This window comes from Lactuca virosa, chromosome 7 (assembly GCF_052849685.1).
Source record: "Lactuca virosa cultivar CGN04683 chromosome 7, Lactuca_virosa_CGN04683_v6, whole genome shotgun sequence".
Classification (NCBI taxonomy): Eukaryota; Viridiplantae; Streptophyta; class Magnoliopsida; order Asterales; family Asteraceae; genus Lactuca; species Lactuca virosa.
The window spans coordinates 101,881,178-101,905,651 of NC_136432.1; the positions used below are offsets into that span (position 1 = coordinate 101,881,178).

General features: G+C 36.8%; 1 protein-coding gene across 4 annotated transcripts in view; it reads right to left on the minus strand.

Annotated features, from left to right (window-relative positions):
* Positions 1 to 19,272, minus strand: part of LOC145125957 (disease resistance protein RPV1-like) — a 55,395-nt gene extending 36,123 nt beyond the window's left edge. For 2 of the 4 annotated variants that reach the window (XM_079061368.1, XM_079061365.1), the window contains exons 1-3: positions 18,770 to 19,272; positions 4,380 to 5,490; positions 4,213 to 4,281 (exon numbers count right to left, since the gene is read on the minus strand). In XM_079061368.1, coding sequence (XP_078917494.1) covers positions 4,213 to 4,281; positions 4,380 to 5,490; positions 18,770 to 19,248 — 1,659 coding nt within the window. In that variant the 5' untranslated portion in view covers positions 19,249 to 19,272. The remainder of the gene's footprint in view (positions 1 to 4,212; positions 4,282 to 4,379; positions 5,491 to 18,769) is intronic. The other 2 variants (XM_079061367.1, XM_079061366.1) reach the window with 2 other exon arrangements.
* Between the last annotated feature and the right edge of the window lie 5,202 nt (positions 19,273 to 24,474).

Consider the following 24,474-nt stretch of genomic DNA (forward strand, 5'->3'; position numbering starts at 1 on the left):
GAGCATCTCATCACATGGCATCCAACCCAGCTTCATTCCACACTCTTTCAGAATATGGAGGACTTGATGAGACCGTGTTAGGAAATGGTAAAGGACTATCCATCTCTCATACTGGTCACTCTATTCTTCCCACCTCTTCTCTTCCTTTAAACTTACATAATGTTCTATTCGTTCCTCAGCTGCGAAAGAATCGTATTTCAGTGGCTAAACTCTACAAATCTAACAAAGTGTTTGTTGAATTTTTTTTCCTTACTTCCTTCTTGTAAAGGACCTACGCACGGGCACAATTCTCATGCGGGGAGTGAACATCAATGATATCTACTATGCAGCTATCTGCTCACTTCAAAAGCTTCCAAGAATAAACTCTATTGTCTTCTCAAATCAATCCATCAACTCCTGGCACCACAAGCTTGGTTATCCGTCTACCAAAATTTTCAAGTTTCTTTTAAATCATTTAGGACTATCATGTAATAAAAATTCAGCAATTTCTTTTCAATGTGATTCGTGCTCTATAAATAAAAGCCACAAATTACCCTTTGGGCCAAATTCTTTTACACCCACCAAACCATTACAACTGGTGTACTCAGATGTATGGGGACCAGTACAACCTTCAAATGATGGTTATTCTTATTATGTCACAGACACATAGTCAAAATCGGACTCTCACTTCTCCATCATGCAAATCTGCCTCTCACCTTTTGGACCCATGCCTTTCAAACTACTGATCACTTAATCAACCAACTTCCTACACCAGTCTTACACTTTAAATCACCATATGACAAACTTCACAATACACCTCCCATATATCACAAACTCAAACCTTTTGGCTGTCTTTGTTATCCATGGTTACGCCCTTACTCCATGACCAAACTTCATCCAAGATCTACGAAATGTATCTTTCTTGGTTACTCATCCTCAAAATCAGCTTAAAAATGTTATGAACCAACTTCTCATAAACTCTATCACTCACGCCATGTAGAATTCATTGAGCATATCTTCCCTTACCAAAATGAAATCGCAACTACACTTCCCAAGACTGATGATTTTTGTTCCTCACCACTCTCACACATCGATACTACTACCAGATCCTTATATTTCCCATGTTGCCCTATGCCACCCATCACTCATACAATACCTATTGACACTCAAATACATGCATCTACATCAGACCCTATGCCCAATAATCCACCCTCCCCACCATCTGGTCCATCCCCACCACTCTCACCTCAAATTGCTCCATCTCCGCCACTCTCACCATCTCCGCCACCTTCTCTTGTCCACTTAAATTTCCCATCTCCTCCTCCATCCCCTCCTCCAACTCATCATTCCTAAAAACCAAATCCTAAATACTTCAATGAAAAGCTTGTTAACCCCACTACTATTCATCCTATACCACCTACACTTGAACCTTCTACTCATAACCAAGCACTCAAAGATCCAAAATGAAATAGTGCCATGGATTCTGAATTTAATGCACTTCTGCAAAATCAAACCCGAGATCTTGTTCCACTGTCATCTCACACACACATTGGTTGCAAATGGGTCTTCCGCATCAAGTGCAACCCGGATGGCTCTATATCCAAATACAAAGCTTGCCTTGTTGCAAAAGGCTTCCTCCAACAATACGGGAAAGACTACTTTGACACCTTTAGTCCAGTCACTAAACCTGTTACCATTCGCACTATCCTTTCCATAGCTTTATCAAACAATTGGCCCCTGCGTTAACTCGATGTCAATAATGCCTTTCTACATTGCACCCTCCATGAAGAGGTTTTCATGTCACAACCACCGGGATATGTTCATCCTCAATATCCCACTCACATTTGCAAACTCAAAAAATCTATTTATAGCTTAAAACAAGCTCCGAGAGCTTGGTATATTGAACTCACTAAAAACCTCTAGCCGATGCCTCATTATTCATTTACAAACATAAAAATACTACCTGTTACTTTATGGTTTATGACGATGACATAGTGCTAACAGGAAACGACACCAAATTTCTCAACCACTTTATCACAACCTTAAGCACAAAATTTTATCTCAAAGACCTTGGTATGCTTCATCACTTCTTAGGAGTTGAAGTAATTCCCACACCTACATGTCTATTTCTTTCTCAACATCGTCATATCCAAGATATTCTAAATCAATTTCACATGGAAGGTGCCAAAGATGTTACAACACCTTTAAGTGCAAGTGAACCTTTATCTATCACTAATCAATCACCCACAGTTGATGCAACTCCCTATCGTAAACTGGTTCGTTCTCTTCAATACTTAGCCTTCAATCGTCCCGATATCTCCTTTGTTGTAAACAAACTATCTCAATCCATGCATAATCCTCGCCAAACTCATTGGCAAGCTCTCAAACGTGCACTACGTTATCTAAAAGGCACGATTCACCATGGACTAGTTCTTAACCAAAATTCCTCACTCATGCTCTCAGCCTTCTCCGATTCTAATTGGGGTGGAGTTCACAGTGTCGGACGCTCTACAACAACCTATTTGTTGTATCTAGGTACCAATATTGTGTCATGGAAATCCACATGCCAAAAGACAGTCGCTCGCTCATCTATAGAAGCAGAATATAAAGCCTTAGCCAATGCTTCAGCTGAACTTATTTGGCTCAAAAACTTACTACATGAGCTCGGTGTATCTACAACCACTACCCCAACACTATTTTGTGACAATATCAGTGCTACGTATCTCTGTGCAAATCCTATCTATCACTATAGAATGAAGCATGTGGCCCTCGATTATCACTTTTTCAGGGAACAGATTGCCTCGGGTCTTCTCAAAGTATTGCATGTTCATTCTCAATATCAGCTAGCAGATATGTTAACCAAGCCTCTTACTCGAGCACCATTTCTGAAAAACAGATCCAATATTGGAGAGTCCGATGGATCCTCCATCTTGCGGGGGCGTATCAAGGATATAGAGCCCAATCCAAAGTCACAGCAGCCCAAATGAATCACAATAGCCCAAAGCTATGCAACACGTTTCCAATTCCCTGTATTCAATTTATGTATTCAAATGTATAGTCTAACAGATCCTATAATTTCTCCTGTAGATTCGTTCAAATTAGAAGCTTGTAATCTGTTGTAATCTGCCTATATAAGGCATGTAAATCTGGGAATACATTCAAGTCATTCGGTCACAATAAATTGCCTTTATAGTACGGTTAGTTGAAAGTCAACATTACAACCAACAGTTTCCTTATCCACAACAAAGGCAAAGTACATCTCAATGACCGAAGAGATAAAATATTGTTCAGATGAATTTCAGTTGTGATGCACTTAAAGAAGACAAGTTCTCTATTGAGAAGATAGTTATTGAAGAGAACTCATCAAATAGAAAGAGCGCAACTACCAACAAAGAAGTACAAACATTGCTTGAACTTGTTGAATCTCCGCAGGAGGTAATTAGTTGAAGAAAATTCAAGACGGGATGGAGATTGTTAGAGTGTTACTTGCATTTTGATGATCCGAATAAATAACCCGACCACAAACAAAGTAAAGAAACCTGAATGGAAATTTTGAAAGGATAAGAGTTTGGAGTAGGTCGAGGGTTGTTAGCCCCACATTTGCACACGACAAACACTTATCCCATGGGGTGCAGGGAACAGAGCCTCCTGCAATATGGGCCTGTTTAGTTATTTCAGATTTACATGTATATGGGTTGGCCTTATAATTGCTAGGGTTTACAGTTATAAGCATTCGTAACTAGGGATCCCGATGTAACCATTCATGTAAAGAATCAAATAATAGAAGAGTTCTCCATCATTTTTCTTTCTTTTTTTGCTTGCTTGCGCAACATACCATGCATTACTTAGTTTTATTCTAGAGCGAAGTGCAGATATATCCAACTTAAAATTATGTCTCTTTTACTTTCAAATAAGTCTGTAAAAGTCATACTCATGTTTAAAACATTAAAAAGTTCCTCTTACTCGGTGAAGTAGGGCATGTTATGTGCCACTTAATATTACTTCTATCATTTAATTTGTTACAAAAGTATATCATTTACAGCAAAAATACTTTAAAAAGAAACCTGCTTAACTTAAACAGATTTCTTCATCTTCCTTTTGGACTTCATTTTTCATATATATGCATGAAATAGTATAAAATCAAAATAGATAGATAATTAAAAAAATAATTGGATCTACACCAAAAACAAAACTAAAATCCAAAAACTTTAGTTTTTAGTTATTCTATCTTACCTTAACGGGAAAATCCTCTGTCCTTAACATTTCCAAGTCAAGTGCTAGACCTTCCACTGTTTCTGAACCCTAAAATGAAAAAAAAGGATAAACTTAAGAATTTAAATGAAATAGGAGGGTATGAGCATAAAAGTAGGCGTAAACATACAATATAAGAAGCATATTACCTCTTCTTTAGTTAATATCGTATAAGAGTCACTATTAAGCCAGACTCGACTACGTTTTGCAGGGAAGTTTAATGCTTCTTGACGAACAATGTCTTTCCCCATCTCTTGAAGCAAGCTATGCATCATCAATTTATTTTTTGGTGAAACAGAAAGAAGGAATCTATTGGATAGGATTTTGATCCCAGAGAATGCATAGTAATCGGGCTCCAATATCTTTTCCACATAATCCTTGTCTTTACCAACAAAGAAACAAGCAATATGCAAAAACAACTGCCTATTAGACTCATGTGGCAACGAATCGTAGCTCCTAAGAAGTATGCACTGAATTCCAGAAGCAATTTGTTTTTCCAATGACCTCAATGTACTTTCCCAAAATGGGATGCTATTATCCTCTGCTAGCAATCGGCCCAACAATTCAAGAGCCAGTGGATTCCCTTCACAATAACGTACTGCCTGCAATGCGTGCTTCTTGAAACCTTCTGTGGGAAATTTGGATATGAAGGCATGACCACATAAAAGCTCAAGTGATTCGTCATCATTCAATAATCTCATTTTGTATTTTCGACACCTCCAAGATCTCGACTCAAACCATTGGTCTGAAATTAGAACTCGGGATGTTATTATAATCTTACTTTGTGCATTAATCTTCCCAGTTCCAAGTAAAGTGACTAAGTGCCTATGATCAATAATGTCATCAAGAACAATAAACGCTCTTTTTGTTTGTAAGGCTTCCTCAATCTTACATGTGACTTGAGAAACACTGGGTATTTTTCTATTCTTGCCCCCTAGAATATCATTCAAAAGTTGTTCCTGTAGCTGAAGCAAATCATCATATCTTCTACATCTATCACCAATCTCTGCAACAAAACTCGTGTTTTCAAAAGATCTCCAACTTGAATTATAAATATACTTGGCTAATGTTGTCTTACCACTTCCACCCATGCCGTAAATTACTAAAAAATTAACATTCGGTTCATTTATAAAGGAATTGATATCCTTGTATCGAGTGGCCATTCCTGTTAGATTGGATGGAAGATGAAGTTTTTTAAGATCCAGTTCATCGTAAACAGTATCAACAATTTTCTTCAGACACTCTGTTTCAGGCCTGCAACTACACATGTAATTTGAACTAGTTCATGCGCTGACATTTAAAGATGCTTTGATGTAACTTTCTAAAAAAATTGAATAATAATTAATATCCAAATGTTAATATATGTTCAAATTTGATTACAATTAAAGTTTTCCCAGAGAGGAGGGTGTGTGAAATTTTATTTTTGATTTTTTTAATTAAAATATCCTAAAAGAAAATTTAAAAAATTTAAAAATAATTAGTTAATGACAAATTCGTCATTTTAAGTTAGATATGAACTAAAACTACAACAAATGCATATTATATTGACCAAAACCATATAAAATATCTAAAATTGACCTCATGTATCATCAAACATTTTTAGACTTATAATTTTGACAAACACATACTATTTTTACAATTTTGTCTTTTATAATAGTATACCTTCAATATTTATAAACCCTCTTTAACTCTTTAAGAGATTAATATATACGTTTTACTTAGCACTCCTTTGTTTATTCAATCTATGTTTACATGAATTCATTTGTCATTTATAAATAATAACATTTTATTGAAAAAAAAATCAAAACATCCATTAAACATAACTAGTGAAATCTACTACAAACTAATAAATTCAATTAATAAGAGTTCATAGGTTCAAGTCTCTTAGGAGATATAGATAGTATTTAAGAATAGGCTTAGATAATTTGCCGTTTAAAATAAAAATAAAAATAAAAATAAAAATAAAAATAAAAATCAGTTAATAAAGCGTTGGACTAATATTACTTGATTTTCTTATTCATCACGTCTAAATCAACTCAACATATATTCAACCAAATAATTTTTCCTGTTTCGACCAAATTTGTGGAACCAGCAATGTTTCGTCAAATTAAAAAATAAACTTTATTCAAAAATAAGTGAAAACATTTTTTATGGTTGTGATTATACTAAAAAAACAAATATCAATAATATCTAGGGAAAATGACATTTTAGTCCTATAAACAATTGAGTTTTGTTTTAAAGATCACCGATGTCATTTTAGGGCATAAAGGTATGAAACCTTTTTTATCTGGTTTCATAAATAAATAAAGGTGATGCTAACATACACGTGGCATCTTCTTCGGATCCTAACTTTTAACTCTAACCCTACTACGAGAGTGTTTGAATGATCATCTAAAAAATCTTTATTAACTTATTGACTTTTTTAAAGTTAATAAGTAAAAAAAAATGTTTGGATATCTTACTTTTAAAACTCCTTTTTATTTAAAGGAGTTTTCAAGAAATAAAAAATTGTGACTTTTTGAAATAAAACAAACAAAAGACAATTTTCAGCTAAATAATTTTTGACTTATTGACTTTTGCCACAAAAAAATTAATCCAAACGTTTTTTAAAAAACTCATTTTCCCACCTTCATAAATCAATAAGTCCTTTTTGGCAAAAGTCATTTTCAACTTCAAAATGAAATTCAAAACACCCTCTATGTACTCTCACATATCTATCTTCTCTATTCTTTCCTTTCTTCCATCGACCAAGACATCGAGAATCCTAACCTTTCCCCTTTGTGTGAACTAAGACACAAGGGTGGATGAAAAACCAACCCGCCCTCACATCGTCCATTGTCGTCCCCTCAAACCCTCAAGACCTTAACGGCCACTGCCTTTGTTGGAGATATACTTGGTCTTCTTGCCATACCTTAGCAAGTTGCATTTGTTGACCCCTAAGTTGATTTTGAACTTGAATCATGCTTCAAGTTAATCGTTCCTTTTAGTCCTACTATCAACTTCGTCGAGCCCTGCTACATCTCTCTACTCTGCTGGAAAATCTACGTAGATTGGTGATGGGTTAATCGAGGGTTGAGAAAAGAAGATTGGTGGTGGGTTAATTTTCTTGCTTTAGGTTTGATCTATTTTTGTTTATCCTTTCTGATGGTGATACTACAAAGATACGCATAAGAAGACGTCGACTATTGATTTTTCTGATTTGCATCGAGCTTTCCGATGAGCTAATATAATATATTGTGAGCATGTATGAATGGATTTGATGTTTCTAGAAAGAGCATAAGTTTATTGGATATTTATAACAAAATCGTTTGGAGTTTGACAGGGATATAATGTGAGATTAATTGTGTGTTTGAATGTGTGTGTTTTGTTTTTGTGTTAAGGTGATCCATTCAATTGAAAACGTAATAGAAATTGAAAAGGTAATTAGATAATGATATAAGATGATGATGACGACATTGTGGGTTGTGATGACAGTGGTGGCAGTTGTATACGAAGTTAGTGTGAGATGATTAATCCAATTATTAACAACCTTCCCAGTCAACTACTAATGTGCTAATTAGGCGTCTAAATTTTCTAAAAACTTACCTATGTGGCAACAATACCGTTATAATAGGTTAAAAAGATTTTTTAACAAGTAAAATTTGCAAATACGCCTGTAGAATGCCAAAAAAATAAAGTTAACGACCTTCTAAATAAACAACTCATATGCATCCTATTTTGAAAGTAAAACTATTTTTTCTAAAAAAAATCCTATTTAACAGCTATTATAGCTATATCAAGACCTCAAAAAATTCAAACATAAAAAACTGTATAGAATTTTGACATCTTGTAAATTATATACATAATAAATCACATTAATATTAAAATAACTAATAACAACTTATATTTTAGAGTAAATTACATGAATGGACCCTATGGTTTGGAGTAATTTGTATGCTTGGTCCTTAACTTTCCTTTTTAACTCGGAAGATCCTTACTATTTGTTTTTGTTACACGTTTGGTCCCTACTGTTTTGTTTTTGTTACGTGTTTGGTCCATGTCTTACTTAAAAAGACTATTATTTAAATAGGAAAAAACGGTAGGGTAAGTAAGGTAAGGTGAAGGGGATAGGTTTGGGGTTGTGTTTATTTAAATAAATAAAAAAAACCAATAGAAAAATAGTCTTTTTAGGTAAGACAAGGACCAAACGCGTAACAAAAATAAACAACAGGGGCCTTCTGAGTTAAAAAATAAGTTAGGGACCAAACACATAAATTACCCCAAACCATAAGGACCATTCGTGTAATTTACTCTATATTTTATCATTAAAAAGATAGATTAAAATTAATCTAACCATCTAATAAATTATTTCTAACTTTGGTTATTATTTTAGGATTTAAAATATGACTTTGGTTATTTCAGTCCAATCTCCGTCATCATCGTTGATGGCTAGCAACACCGCCGTCGGAGGCATCGTCGTCTCAGTCGGAAAAGAGAAAAACGTCAAGAGTGAGAGAGAGAGAGAGAGGAACAAGTTATGGTAATCATCGCCGACAGCGAGCATCACCACTGTTGAAGGGATCGTCTAGCTCTCTGCTGTCGGAAAAGAGAAAATATGGTCGTCTTGGCCGTCATCACCGACGGCGAGCATCACTACCGCCTCAGACAAAGATGGATAGTGGCTATCCTCTGTTGACCGCCCGAAGAAACGGATAGAGGAGAGGTTCGTGGTGTCGTCGATGCTCCGGTGGCATGGACTCTACGTCGGAGGTCCGATGTCGGCGATGCTCCGGTGTCATCGAGTTTTCGGCGGTTGTTGTGCTCCGGTGGCAGTTGTTGCATTTTCACAGCAAAGAGATTGCAAATAACAATATTTTGTGGATTTAAGGTTTTTAGGGTTCTAATTGGATAAATGAGTTGGACATTCTAAGTGGGCTAACCTTTTAAGTGGTTTGAACACTTAAAATAAGCTAAACAATTTTTTAAAATAAATCAGTTTTTTCAAAATACCAACTTTATTTTAAATATATCGGTTTTTTAAAATAAATCAAATGTTGTTTTTGGGTTTTTAAAATAAATTATCTTTTTAAATAAGTGGACATTTCAAGCCGACGATGGCTGTGGCTTTTGGTTTTTTAAAATTAATTAGCTTTATATATATCAAAGTAGGCCTGTCGAAAAAACCCGAAACTCGTTCTATCCATCCGACCCGTTCCGAATTTGGGTAGAATGGGTAATGGGTATGAACATTCAGGTAATAGGTTAACCCGGTAATAATATAGGGCGGGTTTTAGGTATGAATACTTATTTTCGGGTATACCCGAATTCGTTTTTTAGATAATACCAAATATACAATGCAGTCACGTACGCACACTTCAAATAAAACAAAACCTTTTGTTTCCTTCTTATGAACGACGGCTCGACAGTCCACGCAAACTTGCAAAGGGAATACGACGCTGAAGAAAAAGAAAAACATCGAGCTTTTATTAAAAAAAACGTTCGTAGTATTTGTTTGACCACCGATACTTGGATTTCTACACAACAATCAAGTTATATGTGTCTCACCACCCACTTTGTAGACAACGAATGATAATTGAAAAAAAAAAGTGTTCAGTTTTTGTCCTCAAGAGAGTCATGGTGGGGTTGATATTGAATTAGTGGTTGAGAAATGTTTAATAGATTGGGAAATAATTTATTTTTTTTCATAATTTCCGTTGACAACGCAAGTGCTAATGACGTGACAATTGAGTATATATGTACTTGTTAATTGTATGGAGTATTTTCCTACCCAATTCTTTATTAAACCAACTAACATGTAAAAATTAAAAAAAAAATTATCAATAAGTGTCATTTAAGAAATTTTCGGGTATACCCGATAATTACCCGACCCGACCTCAAACCCGAATTCCCGAAACCCGAAAACCCGAATTACAATATAGGTCGGATATCGGGTATTATTTTCTTAAGGAAATACCCGTTCTACCAGACCCGTTTTACCCGAAACCCGAAAATTTTACCCGTTCGACACCCTATATCAAATGACTTCTAGTCCAACGGTATCAAATGGTATCCTTCCTCCTTAAAGAGGGTTCAAGTCCCGTCGTGGACATAGGTGGATTTAGGTATTAATTAAGAGTATATTATATATTTGCCGGTTAAAAAAAATTATATATATATATATATATATATATATATATATATATATATATATATATATATATATATATATATATCATTTTAGTTTTTTAAACAATTTTTTTGTTTTGTTCATAGTTTTATCGAAAAGATGACGAATTTTTACGGTGAAAACTCAAATGAAGGAAATAAGTTCTCCGGGATATCACCATTTTTCACCGAACGGATATAATATTTATCATGATATTAATTTTTTTTAGTCATTTTAATGTTCACTAGTTAATAACAATTTTTTGTTTTGGTTACTTATTCCTGAAACAACTATCCTCATAGCCAACAGATTTGGTGTAGTCCTTACTTTTTTAACCAAACAAGCCACTCTCACTTTCTTTCCTCTTTGGAAAGGCCCGAAAGAATTTTTGTACCATCGTGTTATTACGATTTCACTTTTATATGGTATTCATTATGTGATGGTACAATTAGAAGGAGATTGTCTGTTGCCTACCATTTTAGTTTTCTAGATCCGCCATAAAGCCCAATGTGCAGCTGGATGAGAAACTATATTAATGTTACGTTTGAAACTTTATAGACAACTAAAACATTAGAATCCTGAAACACCTTTTATAACTATAGAGGATTGTTAAAGGATATTAATTTTCTCTCGAATTATGCATTTATGTAATCATGGAGGACTGTTAATGCTATTTTTTTGCATTATATTTTTGTTTTTGTGTATTCATTTATATTTATATTTAATTATTAAATAATATACAGATATATATGCTATTAATCTATATTAATTAAAAAAAATAATTAATATTTATATTTAATTATTAAATATATAAATTATTTTCCTAGTCGATCGCCTTACTTTTGAGTCTAGGGCTTTCAACAACACGGAAAAAATCCAAAACGACCACCAAATCACAACTATGAACCATCATTGTTTTGATTTTATTTCGAAAACGAAGCCATTCGATTTGCAAGTTCAGGAAAAACGAGCCCATTCGATTGACATTTTGATTTCAATTTTGTGTGAATATTTCTTTTGATTTCTATTGCTTGGAGATTTGATTATGAGTCTACCCTGGGACAAACTCTAGTTCAATCGATGTTTGAATTTTGATTGTTAATGATCTCTATCTATCTCTTCTGCTTTTCTTTTGTTGAAATTGATGTTTCATGTTTGAGTTAGGCCCGGTCCTGACGGTGGGCGGCCCGGGTGGTCGCTCAGGGCCCACGACTCTAAGGGGCCCAAAATTATTGGGTTATATATTGTATATGTTCAAAAAAAAATTATGTATATGTTTCTTAAGGGTCTAATTTAATCAAACCTGAAATTAGCCCATTAAAATAAAAAACAGGCCTACACGCCTACACGCCACGTCTAGGATTCTCAAAGTGGGAACGAAGAGACCAAAACTTCGGGTGTTGTAAAATGTAAATCAATAAACAAATCGTTATCCTCCATAATTGAAGCATCATCTACAGCAGGCGGGAACGCTTGAATCGATAATAAACATCCCCTTGTGAATAGGCATCATACACTATCCAAGTATCATCAATCACATTTAGTCTTTTGTTGATGTTCCTAAAAGGATCAAAAAACTAAATCAACTATTCAAGAATCTTTTTTTCTACCATTCTTGCCTTCTGCGTCGACCATATCTGCTTCTCACTCTCATGAAGCTTGACAATTTCGCCTCCGACCTTCCCATTTGCTGACTTTTGGAGTGTATCGATCATAATTTCTAAACATATTATGAGTTTCTGCCCTGATTTTGTTAGGATCGAGACACTTAACACACGACTCTAAACACACACACAGCTCACGAAAAACAAGAACACAAGGATTTAAGGTGGTTCGGTCTATTTCTGACCTACGTCCACACGAGGGTAACTTGGAGTTTATATTTCTTGGTGCTAATCTGCACTCTTTCTTTGTTACACTAGATACAAGTTTTACAAATGAAAGGAAGAAGCCTATTTATAATATTTTGAGTCGTAAGCCTTTTCTTCCATTCACATACATGTGAAATTGATAAGGCCACCATTGTTGAAATTCTGCAGCCGTAACAATTTTTCCATGTTCACATGAGAGTCCTTGTTTCCTGCCACTTCTTTTGACTAACCCAATGGCTTCACACTCAACAATCTCCCACTTGAAGCCACGAAACAATCTTCACCATCGCTTCAACTGTGTATCTGTATTTCTGTAAAAACTTTTGATCTTGACTCCTTCCTAGTTACCCTGGCCTTCTCTTCAATTATCCTGAAGGCTAGTTGAAGCTATGCAAAGCTTCAACTTTTCTAAGGTGACAACCTTAGTCAACATATCAGCTGGATTTTCAGTTCCTTTGATCTTATTCAACTTCAGAGTGCCATCATTAATTCTTTCTCTGATGAAGTGATATCTCAGCTGTATGTGCTTTGTCTTCGAATGGAAGACGAGATTCTTTGCAAGATGAATTGCACTTTGATTGTCACAAAATAATGCACAATCATCTTGTTCTTTGCCAAGTTCGTTGAGAAAATTCTTCAACCATATAAGCTCTTTGCTTGCTTCAGCAACTGCCATATACTCTGCTTCTGTGGTTGAAAGGGCAACACTTTTCTGTAGTTTGGACATCCAACTTACTGCAGTGCCGCCCACTGTAAAGACATACCCTGTGGTGCTTTTGTATGAATCTTTACAACCACCAAGATCTGCATCTGCATAACCATTCAGAACTACGTCTTTTCCCTTAAAATTTAATGCCGTCTTTGAAGTCCCTTTCAAGTATCTCAACAACCATTTAACTGCTTCCCAATGTTCTCTTCCCGGATTTGACATGAATCTACTAACAACTCCCACTGCATGAGCTATATCTGGTCTCGTGCATACCATTGCATACATGAGGCTACCAACTGCGGATGCATAAGGAACTTTAGCCATTTCTTTCTTGTCTTCATCTGATCTGGGTGACTGAGCTTTAGAAAGCTTAAAGTGACTTCCCAAAGGTGTGCTTCTGATCTTGGCATCTTTAAGGCTGAATTTCTCTAATACTTTCTCAAGGTACTTTTCTTGAGATAGTGTTAAAGTACCATCTTTGTTTCTGAATATACTCATCCCGAGTATTTGCTTTGCAGCTCCCAAGTCTTTCATTTCGAACTCTTCAGACATCTGTTTCTTCAACTTCTTGATCTCTGACATGTCTGAACCGGCAATCAACATATCATCTACATAGAGTAGTAGAATGATATAAGAACCCTTAAACTTCTTGATGTAACAACAATGATCATTGTCACATCTCTTGTAACCAAGTCATGAAGTTATCGAACTTCAAATACCATTGTCTGGGTGCTTGTTTCAGACCATACAAACTCTTCTTCAATTTACACACCAAGTTTCCTTTGCCTTTATCCTAAAAACCCTCTGGTTGTGTCATGTAAATGTCTTCATCTAGGTCACCGTGTAGAAAAGCTGTCTTGACATCTAGTTGCTCTAGATGCAAACTTTCTGCTGCTACAATACTGAGAACAAGTCTGATAGTGGTCATCTTCACTACTGGAGAGAATATTTCATTGAAATCAATTCCTTCTTTCTATTGAAAGCCCTTGACTACTAATCTTGCTTTGTACCGTTTGGTACCATCATGTTCATCCTTGACCCTGAAAACCCATTTATTCTGAAGAGCCTTCTTCCCAACTGGAAGCTTTGTTAAGTGCCATGTGTTGTTCTTCTCAAGCGACTTCATTTCATCTTTCATTGCTAGCTCCCACTGCAATGAATCTTTCAACCCTATAGCTTCAGAGTAACACTGGGGTTCACCGTTTTCTGTCAAAAGAATGTAGTTGACAGATGGTGAGTATTTGTTTGGTGGTCTTGTGACTCTGGAAGATCTTCTTAGTTGAACTTGAGGTGTGACTGGGGACTCTGGAGTTGGAGGACTGGTTTCTTCATCTTCAGAATCATTACTGGAATTATCCCCTGAGCTCCCACTGTCAGTTGAATCATCCCCAGATTCAGGGATTTCGACTGGAGCTTCTTTCTTCTTTTCAACACCTTCAAACTCAACATACTCCTTCTGATCTTCTGGACTTTTGTTGTTTCTGTCTTTGTATAACTCGGCTTCGTTAAAGGTGACATTCTTGCTTCGGATTATCTTTATGCTCTCACTATCCCAAAGCCTGTAACCCATTTCATCTGACCCATAACCAATGAATGTACACTTCTTGGTCTTTGAATCAAGTTTATCCCTGTCACCATCTTTTAACAAACTGTAAGCAGTACAACCAAAGACTTTCAGGTGTTTGAGACTTACTTCCTTCCCTTGCCACATTTCTTCTGGTAATTTAAAATCCAAGGGAACACACGGTGAACGGTTGATCAAGTAGGCTGCAGTATTAACTGCATCAGCCCAAAATGTCTTAGGTAAACCAGAATTCAACCTCATGCTTCTAGCCCTTTCATTCAGAGTTCTATTCATTCTTTCAGCTACACCATTCTGCTGAGGGGTTCCTGGGACCGTCTTGATCATCTTTATCCCTTGCTTGGCACAATAGTCAACAAACTCCTTGCTTATGTATTCACCACCATTATCCGACTTCAGACATTTTACCTTCAAATCAGTTTCATTTTCAACAGCAGATTTCCATATCTTAAAAGTATCAAATACATCAGATTTATTTTTAAGAAAATAGACCCATACCTTGCGTGTTGAATCATCGATAAAGGTTACATAGTAGTTTTTGCCTCCTAGAGATGAAACTGGTGTTGGTCCAAATACATCCGAGTGAACAAGCTCCAACTTCTGAGCTTTCGGTGTCTTCCCCGTTTTTACAAAAGTAACCCGCTTTTGTTTCCCGAGAACACAAGATTCACAAAATTCAGTTTCGACTTTCTTCAAGTCTGGAAACTTTCCTTTCTGAGCCAACATCTTCAATCCCTTATCGCTCATGTGTCCGAGTCGTTGGTGCCATAAATTAGATGGACTCGGATTGGTGGTTACTGCATGAACACCATCACCAGGTATCTCTACCATGTATAGAGTGCCTTTCTTCTTTCCTTTGGCAATCACCAAGTTGCCTTTGATCACTTTCCATTTTCCACCCCCACAGTGAACATTAAACCCTTCATCATCCAATTTTCCAACTGAAATCAACTTTCTCCTTAAGTTTGGGATAACCCTGACATCTTTCAATGTCCAGTTGGTTCCCATGGAGGTCTTCAAATCTACGTCTCCTATACCCGTAATATCAAGCACTTCATCATCGGCCAAACTAACTTTGCCAAAGTCACCTGTTTGTAGGTTCTTGACCATATCTGGGCATGAGACAGCATGGAAAGAAGCACCCGAATCCATAATCCAGGATTCCATTGAGCTCTCAACACAGCATATGAGAAAATCTCCCGATTCTTCAGAGGATACATTGTGTACTTCTTTCTTTTCAGCTTGTGGTTTTGGACATTGGTTTCTAAAGTGACCTTTTTCTTTGCAATTCCAACATTCAATATCTTTTCGGTTCTTGGACTGCCCCCTTTTTCTAGACTTTGATCTGCCTCGACTACGTCCTCTTTCGTTTCTTCTTCCTCTACTTTTTGTATGCAATAAAGAACTAGAACTAGAACTAGAAGTCTCACCATTGCTTCTCCATCTGATATCTTCATTTACAATCAAGTCACGAATACTCTCGAAAGTGAGTTTAATAGTGCCGGATGCACTACTAACAGCTGTGACGGTGCCTGACCAACTATCGGGCAAAGATGATAAAAGGAGGAGCGCTTGTACTTCATCTTCAAACTTTATTGCAACTGAGGCTAAACGAGAGATAATCGAGTTAAACTCGTTTATGTGAGCGGTAACTGACATGCCTTCCTTCATTTTGGTGTTAACCAATTGTTTGATGAGGAACACTTTGTTGGAAGCGGACGGCTTCTCGTACATGTTGGACAAAACCTTAAATACTCCATAAGTAGTTGTTTCATTAACAATGTTATACGCAACACTCTTTGCCAATGAAAGCCTAACTACACCCAAGGCTTGTCGATCCAACAACTTCCATTCTTCATCATACATGTCATCCGGTTGTTCGCCCAACATAGGCAAATGCAAACTTTTCTGATACAACATATCTTCAATTTGCATCTTCCAAAATCCATAATCGGTTCCATCAAACTTGTCAATTTTGATTTTACCATCTTCTGCCATTTTTGCAATTTTCTGAAAGAACAGGGACCTGTCTTGCAATTTTCTGAAACTTCAGGGACCTGTCTTGCAATTTTCTGGAACTTCAGGACCGGTCTTTGCAATTTTCTGAAACTTCAGGGACCAAATCTGAGTTTTTCAAATTCTGCTACAGTGACGCTACAGTGTCGCTACAGTGTCGTCTTCTCCGGCAAGGCTCCGGCGTACAGTGTCGTCTCTCTCCGGCAAGGCTCCGGCGCTACAGTGTCGTCTTCTCCGGCGAACTGGTTTTCCCGGTCACTATTCCGGCGAACCTTTGACCGGCGATTTGGACGTCTTCCGGTGGTCGAAAAAATTCAGAAAAAAATATTTTCGGAATCTTCGGAACGAGACCTTTCCAACGGTATACACCAAAATCGTTTTTGACGAAAACAAATTTCGACCAAAAGACTGAAAATCACCTTCTGGAGCTAAACCAACGCTCAGATACCACTTGTTAGGATCGAGACACTTAACACACGACTCTAAACACACACACAGCTCACGAAAAACAAGAACACAAGGATTTAAGGTGGTTCGGTCTATTTCTGACCTACGTCCACACGAGGGTAACTTGGAGTTTATATTTCTTGGTGCTAATCTGCACTCTTTCTTTGTTACACTAGATACAAGTTTTACAAATGAAAGGAAGAAGCCTATTTATAATATTTTGAGTCGTAAGCCTTTTCTTCCATTCACATACATGTGAAATTGATAAGGCCACCATTGTTGAAATTCTGCAGCCGTAACAATTTTTCCATGTTCACATGAGAGTCCTTGTTTCCTGCCACTTCTTTTGACTAACCCAATGGCTTCACACTCAACAGATTTGTGGTTTATGTTTATGATTTTTTAATTTGTTAGGACTTTTTGAACTTATTTTCTGTTTTGTGCTCCTGGTTTCTGAATAGATTAGCAGTTACCGAACTGATTTCTGATTTGTCTTGCTAATTCTTAATAGATTAGAAGTTTTCGAATTGATTTCTGATTTGTGTTTCTAATTTCTGAATGTATTCAGACTTTCTTAACTGGTTTCTGATTTCTAAATGGATTAGGAGTTTTTTTAACTGCTTTTTGATTTGTGTTTCTGATTTATGAATTAATTTTTGTTTTGTTTTTTCTGAATTCTAAATAGACTAGAAGCTTTCTGAACTGATTTCTTATTTGTGTTTATGATATTTGCTTGTATATCAGATTTCTAAAGTCATTTTCACCCAAAATAGTTAAACTTAATGCTTCAAGTTTCACATTTTCACTCGATAAGGTAAAATGTTTGTATATTTTTGTAAATAATTGTATAATTAAATGCTTTAAATTCCTAATTTATTGCATATAGCATCTTATTTATTAACAATTCTTGTAACTTTTGCATTGAAGAGAGAAGTGCCAAAAAATTTTTAAAAAACTAAAGTTATTAAAGAATTACATAAGGTTATCAATATCATAAGAAAAGTTTAATGGTTTGGCAATACTATATATAGAAAAAGATATATTAGATAAAATTGATTTTGATTATCTTTAGATAAAATTGATTTTGATAGTATCTTTAATGATTTTGTATCTAAAAGAACTACAAAAAGCCTTTTTATTTAAATTAGTTGCTTTTTTAAATGTTCTTTTGATATTTTACGTTTTTTGATAATATTATTATTGATTTTTGTAGTCGGTATATCTATTTTTGAAGTTGTATTATATTTTTGACTTTTTGGGACTTTTTTTTTTCGTCCTGCCCCCAAAATATGTTTGGACCGGCCCTGGTTTGAGTTTTTTTTTTTAGTGTTTCTAAATTTTATTTGTTGGGGTAAACTTTGGTTCAATTGAGGTTCCAATCGATGTTTCACTACTTCTTTTCTTTTCTTTTTCTTTGTGGTGATTTGCAAAAATGACCGGATATGATTGGCAGAGAAGCTAACTGGAGAAGATGTCGGAGATGGTTGTGCCGTTGATTGAGAAATGGGTTGTTCTTTAACCTAAATCATTTTTAAAAGAAATATCGTAGGAAATTTTGTTATTTTATGTTTGCTATGGACTAAACCCTAAATCAAATTAATGAAATCACAGGGATGGTTAGCATTACAATTAAAAAAGCTGGGAAAAAGTAAAAATAAAAAATAAAAAATAAAAAATAAAATAAAATAACCACAGGGACCATTTCTGTAATTTACTCTAAAACATATTTCAGTAATGATGTAATTAAAAGAAGAGACAAAGAGGCATACCTGGACAGAACCTCGCCGGCCAAACCAGCAACCTCCATAAGAGCTTCCTTCCACAGTTTCACGTTCTGATCTGTCCACCTTAAAGAGGATTCTTTGACTTGGAGTGCGAAAGTTTTATTTTGTTTCCCAACATTAGAAGGATCGACGTGATAGAAGACAGGTAGAACAAAGTGATTGCCTTCCTTCCTTTTTTGGAGGATCAACACAAGCTCGTCTAGGCACCAAGTGGAAGTTGCATAGTTTTGTGACAAGACAACTATTGAAGCTTTAGATTCTTTAATTGCTTTTTCAATCTCGGGCTTCACTTCTTCACCTCTCTTGATATCTTCTTCATCCCTAAAAGTAAAGATTCCTGCTGTCATTAATCTTTTGTAGAGATGATCCGTAAAATTATAACGAGTATCTTCGCCTCTAAAGCTCAGAAAAACATCAAACTTGCTAGCATCAGCCATAATACTAGAGGAAGAACTGGAAGCCATTGGAATTGGATTTACGAGGATTGGTCTCCCTATCTTATATAAAAAACAATCAAGTGGGTGTGGTACTTATAGTCACAAGGAAAATGTTCAATCATGCAAAGTGATACCCCACTAGCCATTTACTTAAATGGAACACCACAACTTTTGATTTTTGTAATTCGCTTTCCACGATGCTTTCCACTGAAGATAATGACATATTAGTTTTTGAGTAATTTACAATTTTTGTCCTTGTGCAAAATAACTTTTTTATGGATATGGTATAGAAGTTTTTTTTGCTTATAGAAGGTTAAGTTAATAAGTTTGAACATTTTGCTGTAGTGCAGGGTTAAAATATAACCCTTCAAAATTATATATTTTTACTCATCAAAAAAATTTGCCCCCCTTAAAAGTTATAAATTTTTTTTCCCCCTCTTCGGAAAATTCTTAGGTGCGCCCTGTAGTGTCTCCTTTTCCTTCACCAACGACCCTTGAAATTAATCTCCAATAAACCCTAAAACACAAAAACATAAATCAAAACCTTCTATTGGATTGCCTGATTTGAGCTGGTGATGTCAGGCATCTACGTCACCCCTGTCGCACTTCCACTTGCATTCATATCTTTTTTTTGAACGGGGGATATATCCCCTTCACTTCCACTTCCATCAAATGTATCTCCTTTCTAAAATGCTAGTCTTACATCCCTAAATTAATTGAAACAGCGAAGAAGAGAACGGCAGTAGTAAAAAAGTAAAAACGTTTTTTTTCACATGAAGATAACAGGAAAGATGAAAATCTATAACGTGGAATCAGGAAGCTTCAATGGGCTAGCAGAAACCTATAATTAAGCAGCCATTACATTCTCGTAGCAATATGAATTGTTTTGCACAATAATGGTAATTAACTGGGTTTTTCCAAAAAATACAGAAAACAGAAAGGAAAGCGGCCGAATTTCCATTGACAACTGTAATTCCATCAGATAGCTACAAGTTCATTGTTTAATAACCCTCTAAGGTGTCGTCCCTTTTTTTATTTAATCAAATTTAGCAGATACAACATGGCGACATGAATAAACTGTATAATCTTTTCTTTTCAACTTAATTGGTTAAGTGTGTCTTAACGGCTTAATGAGGAAATTGGAAATGGAGTGTAATCAAATAGTCACTTTTTTTTTTCTCATTTTTACCTTTTTTTCCACCAAAAATAGGACGAGCCCCCAGTTTTCTTGATTTTTCATTTTTTTTTTCAACTGTTGATATATTTTTTTTAATTCCTTTGTTCTTTTCCAATTGTTGATTTTTTTTTCCCACTATATTACAAGGTTTCATATGAGTTTGTTTGTATCGTTGATTTAATTTGCTTTTTCACCGTTAATTGTCCATTTATAGAGATACTTTCTGATAGAAGTGGTAAGTTCTTGATGTTATTTGGTCTCCGAATTTGGTTTATATACACAATATCTATAAGGAAGTATAGATTGACTATAGTTCAAACTAATCAAGAATAATACTAATCTAATAGTCCGAAGCAATTGAAGTTGGACGTTGACAAATGAAAAGATTGTTGTGAAAATCGTCAAAAAGAACAGCTGGAACGCATTTGGTGAAGATGCCGATAATTTGATATTAAGATGGAACATGTAGAATCATACCTCACCTTTTGTAAGTTTTCCCGGACAAAATAGATGTCTATTTCAATATGCATTGTGTGTTGATGTTAAATCAAATTTCCATTAAACAAATAACACTAATATTATCACAATAAACAATTATAGCTTTGTGTAGCGGACAATGAAGCTTGCAAGTAATAAAAACAAGAGAAATTAAACATCTTCCTACTTATTGTTCCTACAAATCCTCGTATGATAAGGAAGGAGTAGATTTCCGGTAGGGCCCTGAGCAGTAGTCTGCGTTCAAGACTCTTCAACAGAGGTTATGTGAGGCCCCGGTATTGACCCTCCCGGAAGGGGGTAGAGGATTTTGTGGTATACTATGAAGCATCCATCACAGGTTTGGGGGCGGTCCTCATGCAGAGAGGACAAGTGATTGCTTATGCTTTACAGCAGCTGAAGCCGCATGAGACGCGATATCCCACACATGACCTGGAGTTGGGGGGCAATGGTGTTTGCCCTCAAGATTTGGAGACATTATTTATATTGGGTCCGTTGTACTGTCTATAAGGATCACAAGAGTTTGAGATATTTGATGGATCAGTCAAACCTGAACATGAGGCAGCGCAGGTGGCTAGACGTATTTAAGGATTATGATTGCGAGATCCTTTATCATCCGGGTAAAGCGAATGTGGCAGTGGATGCTTTGAGTCGCAAGTCGGCTGGATCTACGGTTGGGGAGATGTGTATGAGGATATCTGTTGATTCTCCGCTTCTGGGATTGATCAGAGAGGCTCGGGCAAAGGGAGTTCGGAAGGACAACTGGAAACAGGAAAGGATCAGGGGTGAGATCGACAGTTTTATCACGAATAGTCAAGGGCTATTGACTCGGTATGTCGGGTTTGGGTTTCAGTTTCTGGTGGGATCAGGCAGACAGTGTTGGAGCCACCAAGAGGTATCGGGACTTGAGATTGAGTTACTGGTGGTCGTGTATGAAGAGAGAGAGAGAGAGAGAGAGAGAGAGAGAGAGAAAGAGAAAGAGAAAGAGAGAGATATCATAGTATGTCGAAAGGTGCTTGACCGGCAAGATGGTCAAGTCCGAGCATCAGAGGTCGCATGGCAAGCTACAGCCTCTGGAGGTTCCCATGTGGAAATGGCAGCATATCACCATGGATTTTATCACCAAGTTGCCAAAGACGGCAAAGGGTTTTGATGTTATATTGGTCATCGTGGATCGATTGACCAAGAGTGCCCACTTTTTGGCTATTCGGGAGAGTTCTTCGGCCAAAAAGTTGGTTGGTCTTTATGTCCCAGATATCGTTGCTCGCCATGGGTTTCCTGTTTCCATTGTTTCTGACCGAGATGTTCAGCTTACTTCCTGATTCTAGCAGAAACTCCACGAGGAACTGGGCACAAGGTTAAATTTCAGCACTGCATATCATCCGCAAACCGACGACCCGAGTGAGCGGACTATACATACCCTAGAAGATATGTTGCGGGCCTGTGTTATTGATTTTGGTAGGAGTTAGTATTCCTACCTACCTCTTGTAGAGTTCTCCTATAATAATAGTTATCACTCCAGCATTGGTGCTCCGTCTTTGGAGCTGTTGTATGGTCGAAGGTGTCATACCCCAGTTTTTTGGGGAAAGGTTGGTCACAAGATTACAGGCAGGACCGAAGTAGTCCTTCAGACCATAGAGATTATCTAGCACATTAGGTTGTGACTGGGGACCGCTTATAGTCGACAGAAGAGCTATATCGACCGACGCCGATCATAGTTGGAGTTTCAGGTTTGTGATATGGTGCTCCTGAAGGTCTCACCGTGGAAGGGTGTGATACGCTTCAGGAAGAGGGGAAATTGGGTCCCCTGTTCATTGGACCTTTTCGGTTGATTGCCAAGGTGTGCAAGGTGACTTACAGGTTGAATTTTCCAAGCGAGCTCAGTCAGATCCACAACACTTTCAATGTATCTCAGTTGCGGAAGTATGTGTTGGAAGCGAGATAGTAGTTATGTTGGATGATATTCAGGTCGACGAGCGCCTGAAATATGTCGAGAGGCCGATAGCTATTCTAGAAAAATTATGAAGGTCCTGCGCAACAAGGAGATACCTTTGGTGAAGGTACAATGGCAGCATCGGAGAGGCTCCGAGTATACCTGGGAGCCGGAAGCTAAGATGCAGGAGCATTATCTTGAGTTATTTTCTGCAGCCAACTTCGAGGACAAAGTCTAGTTCAAATGGGGGAGAACTGTAACATCCCGAAGATGATGTACTTCTAAATTTGATCATATAAATGAATTATACTGCATTGTTGGTCCCTAAGTGTAAAAAAAGTGTTAAAAAGGGCCCATAGTGGCAATTTGATAAATTGGGAGTGTTTGATTACGCCATGCGTACGTGTGTGTACGCTAAGTGTACTAAGGCACACCTTAGTACGTTGGGCATACACTTCATACATGAGGCGTACGTGGATGGCATATAAACCCTAAGTTTAGGGCTTTAGCTCATATTTAAGCAACTTTATGGACACACGCCCTCTTCTTACCTAGCATCCTTCTGTTTCTTCGACCTTCAAGCAACCTTAGAGAAAATGGGAGCAATTTTGAGCCTTAAAGTGAGTTTTGGAGTGGCTTTGAAGAAAGAAAAAGGTGGTGAGAAGATCTTGGAGTTGAGGGCAGTTTGGATCTGGGATTTCTAGTTGGTGTGCATCATCTTGAAGGTATACAACTTGCATCTTTCCAACTCCATCTTGTAGATCTACCTTTTTGGTTCTCTTAAGTCACTTTTTGGTCCTAAAATGATGATTCGTGAACATAGCATATTCCTGGCCCATTGAGCTGTCCTTTCAGACCCTTGGGAGGGTCTTAAGTCATAAAAATGGATTCCAGGTGGTTGAGTTTGCTCCATGTATCATTTAGAAGGTCTTAATGGATTAAGAAGTAGAGATAAGCTCTTAATGGAAATGAAAAGTCATAAAGTTGGAGACTTTATGACTCTTGAGAGTATTTTAGCCATGGATCGGAAAAATGGACATGAGAGCTTAAGCCATTAAGCACTTATTGAATTTTGAGGCTTTTGGGAGTACGCCCCGTGTCCTCGGAGTATGCCCTGCGTATGAAGTCAACCACCTCGCTGGTGGTCAACATGAGAGTACGCTAGTATGTTATCGTGTTGTAGTGATCTGTTAGATCGGTATCCTAGTATACAAGATGATGTTATGCTTAGTGATCTATAGATCTACCTGACTGTCTGTAGACTGTTTATATATTTATCTATTGTATGTGTACATATTTGGTTGGTGGTTGAGGCTTTACTGCTTTGTGTGTGAGCCAACAGGTAGGGGAATTCCAACTCGATGGTTGCTTGGGCCTGAGGGCATCCCATCTCGAGGATGATAGGACCAGTTGTGAATTGGCATTCTAACCCAATGGTTGACTGGGTCGGGGGCATTCCAACCCGATGGTTGATTGGGTCTGGGGTACTCCAACCTGATGGTTGATTGGACCTGGCATGCTTTTATTGTATATGTTATATGTTTATGTGTTTGTACTTTGGGGATCTCACTAAGCGTTGGCTTACAGTTTTGGGTTATGTTTCAAGTACTTCGGATGACTGTGGGAAGGCGAAGGCGTGACCATACAC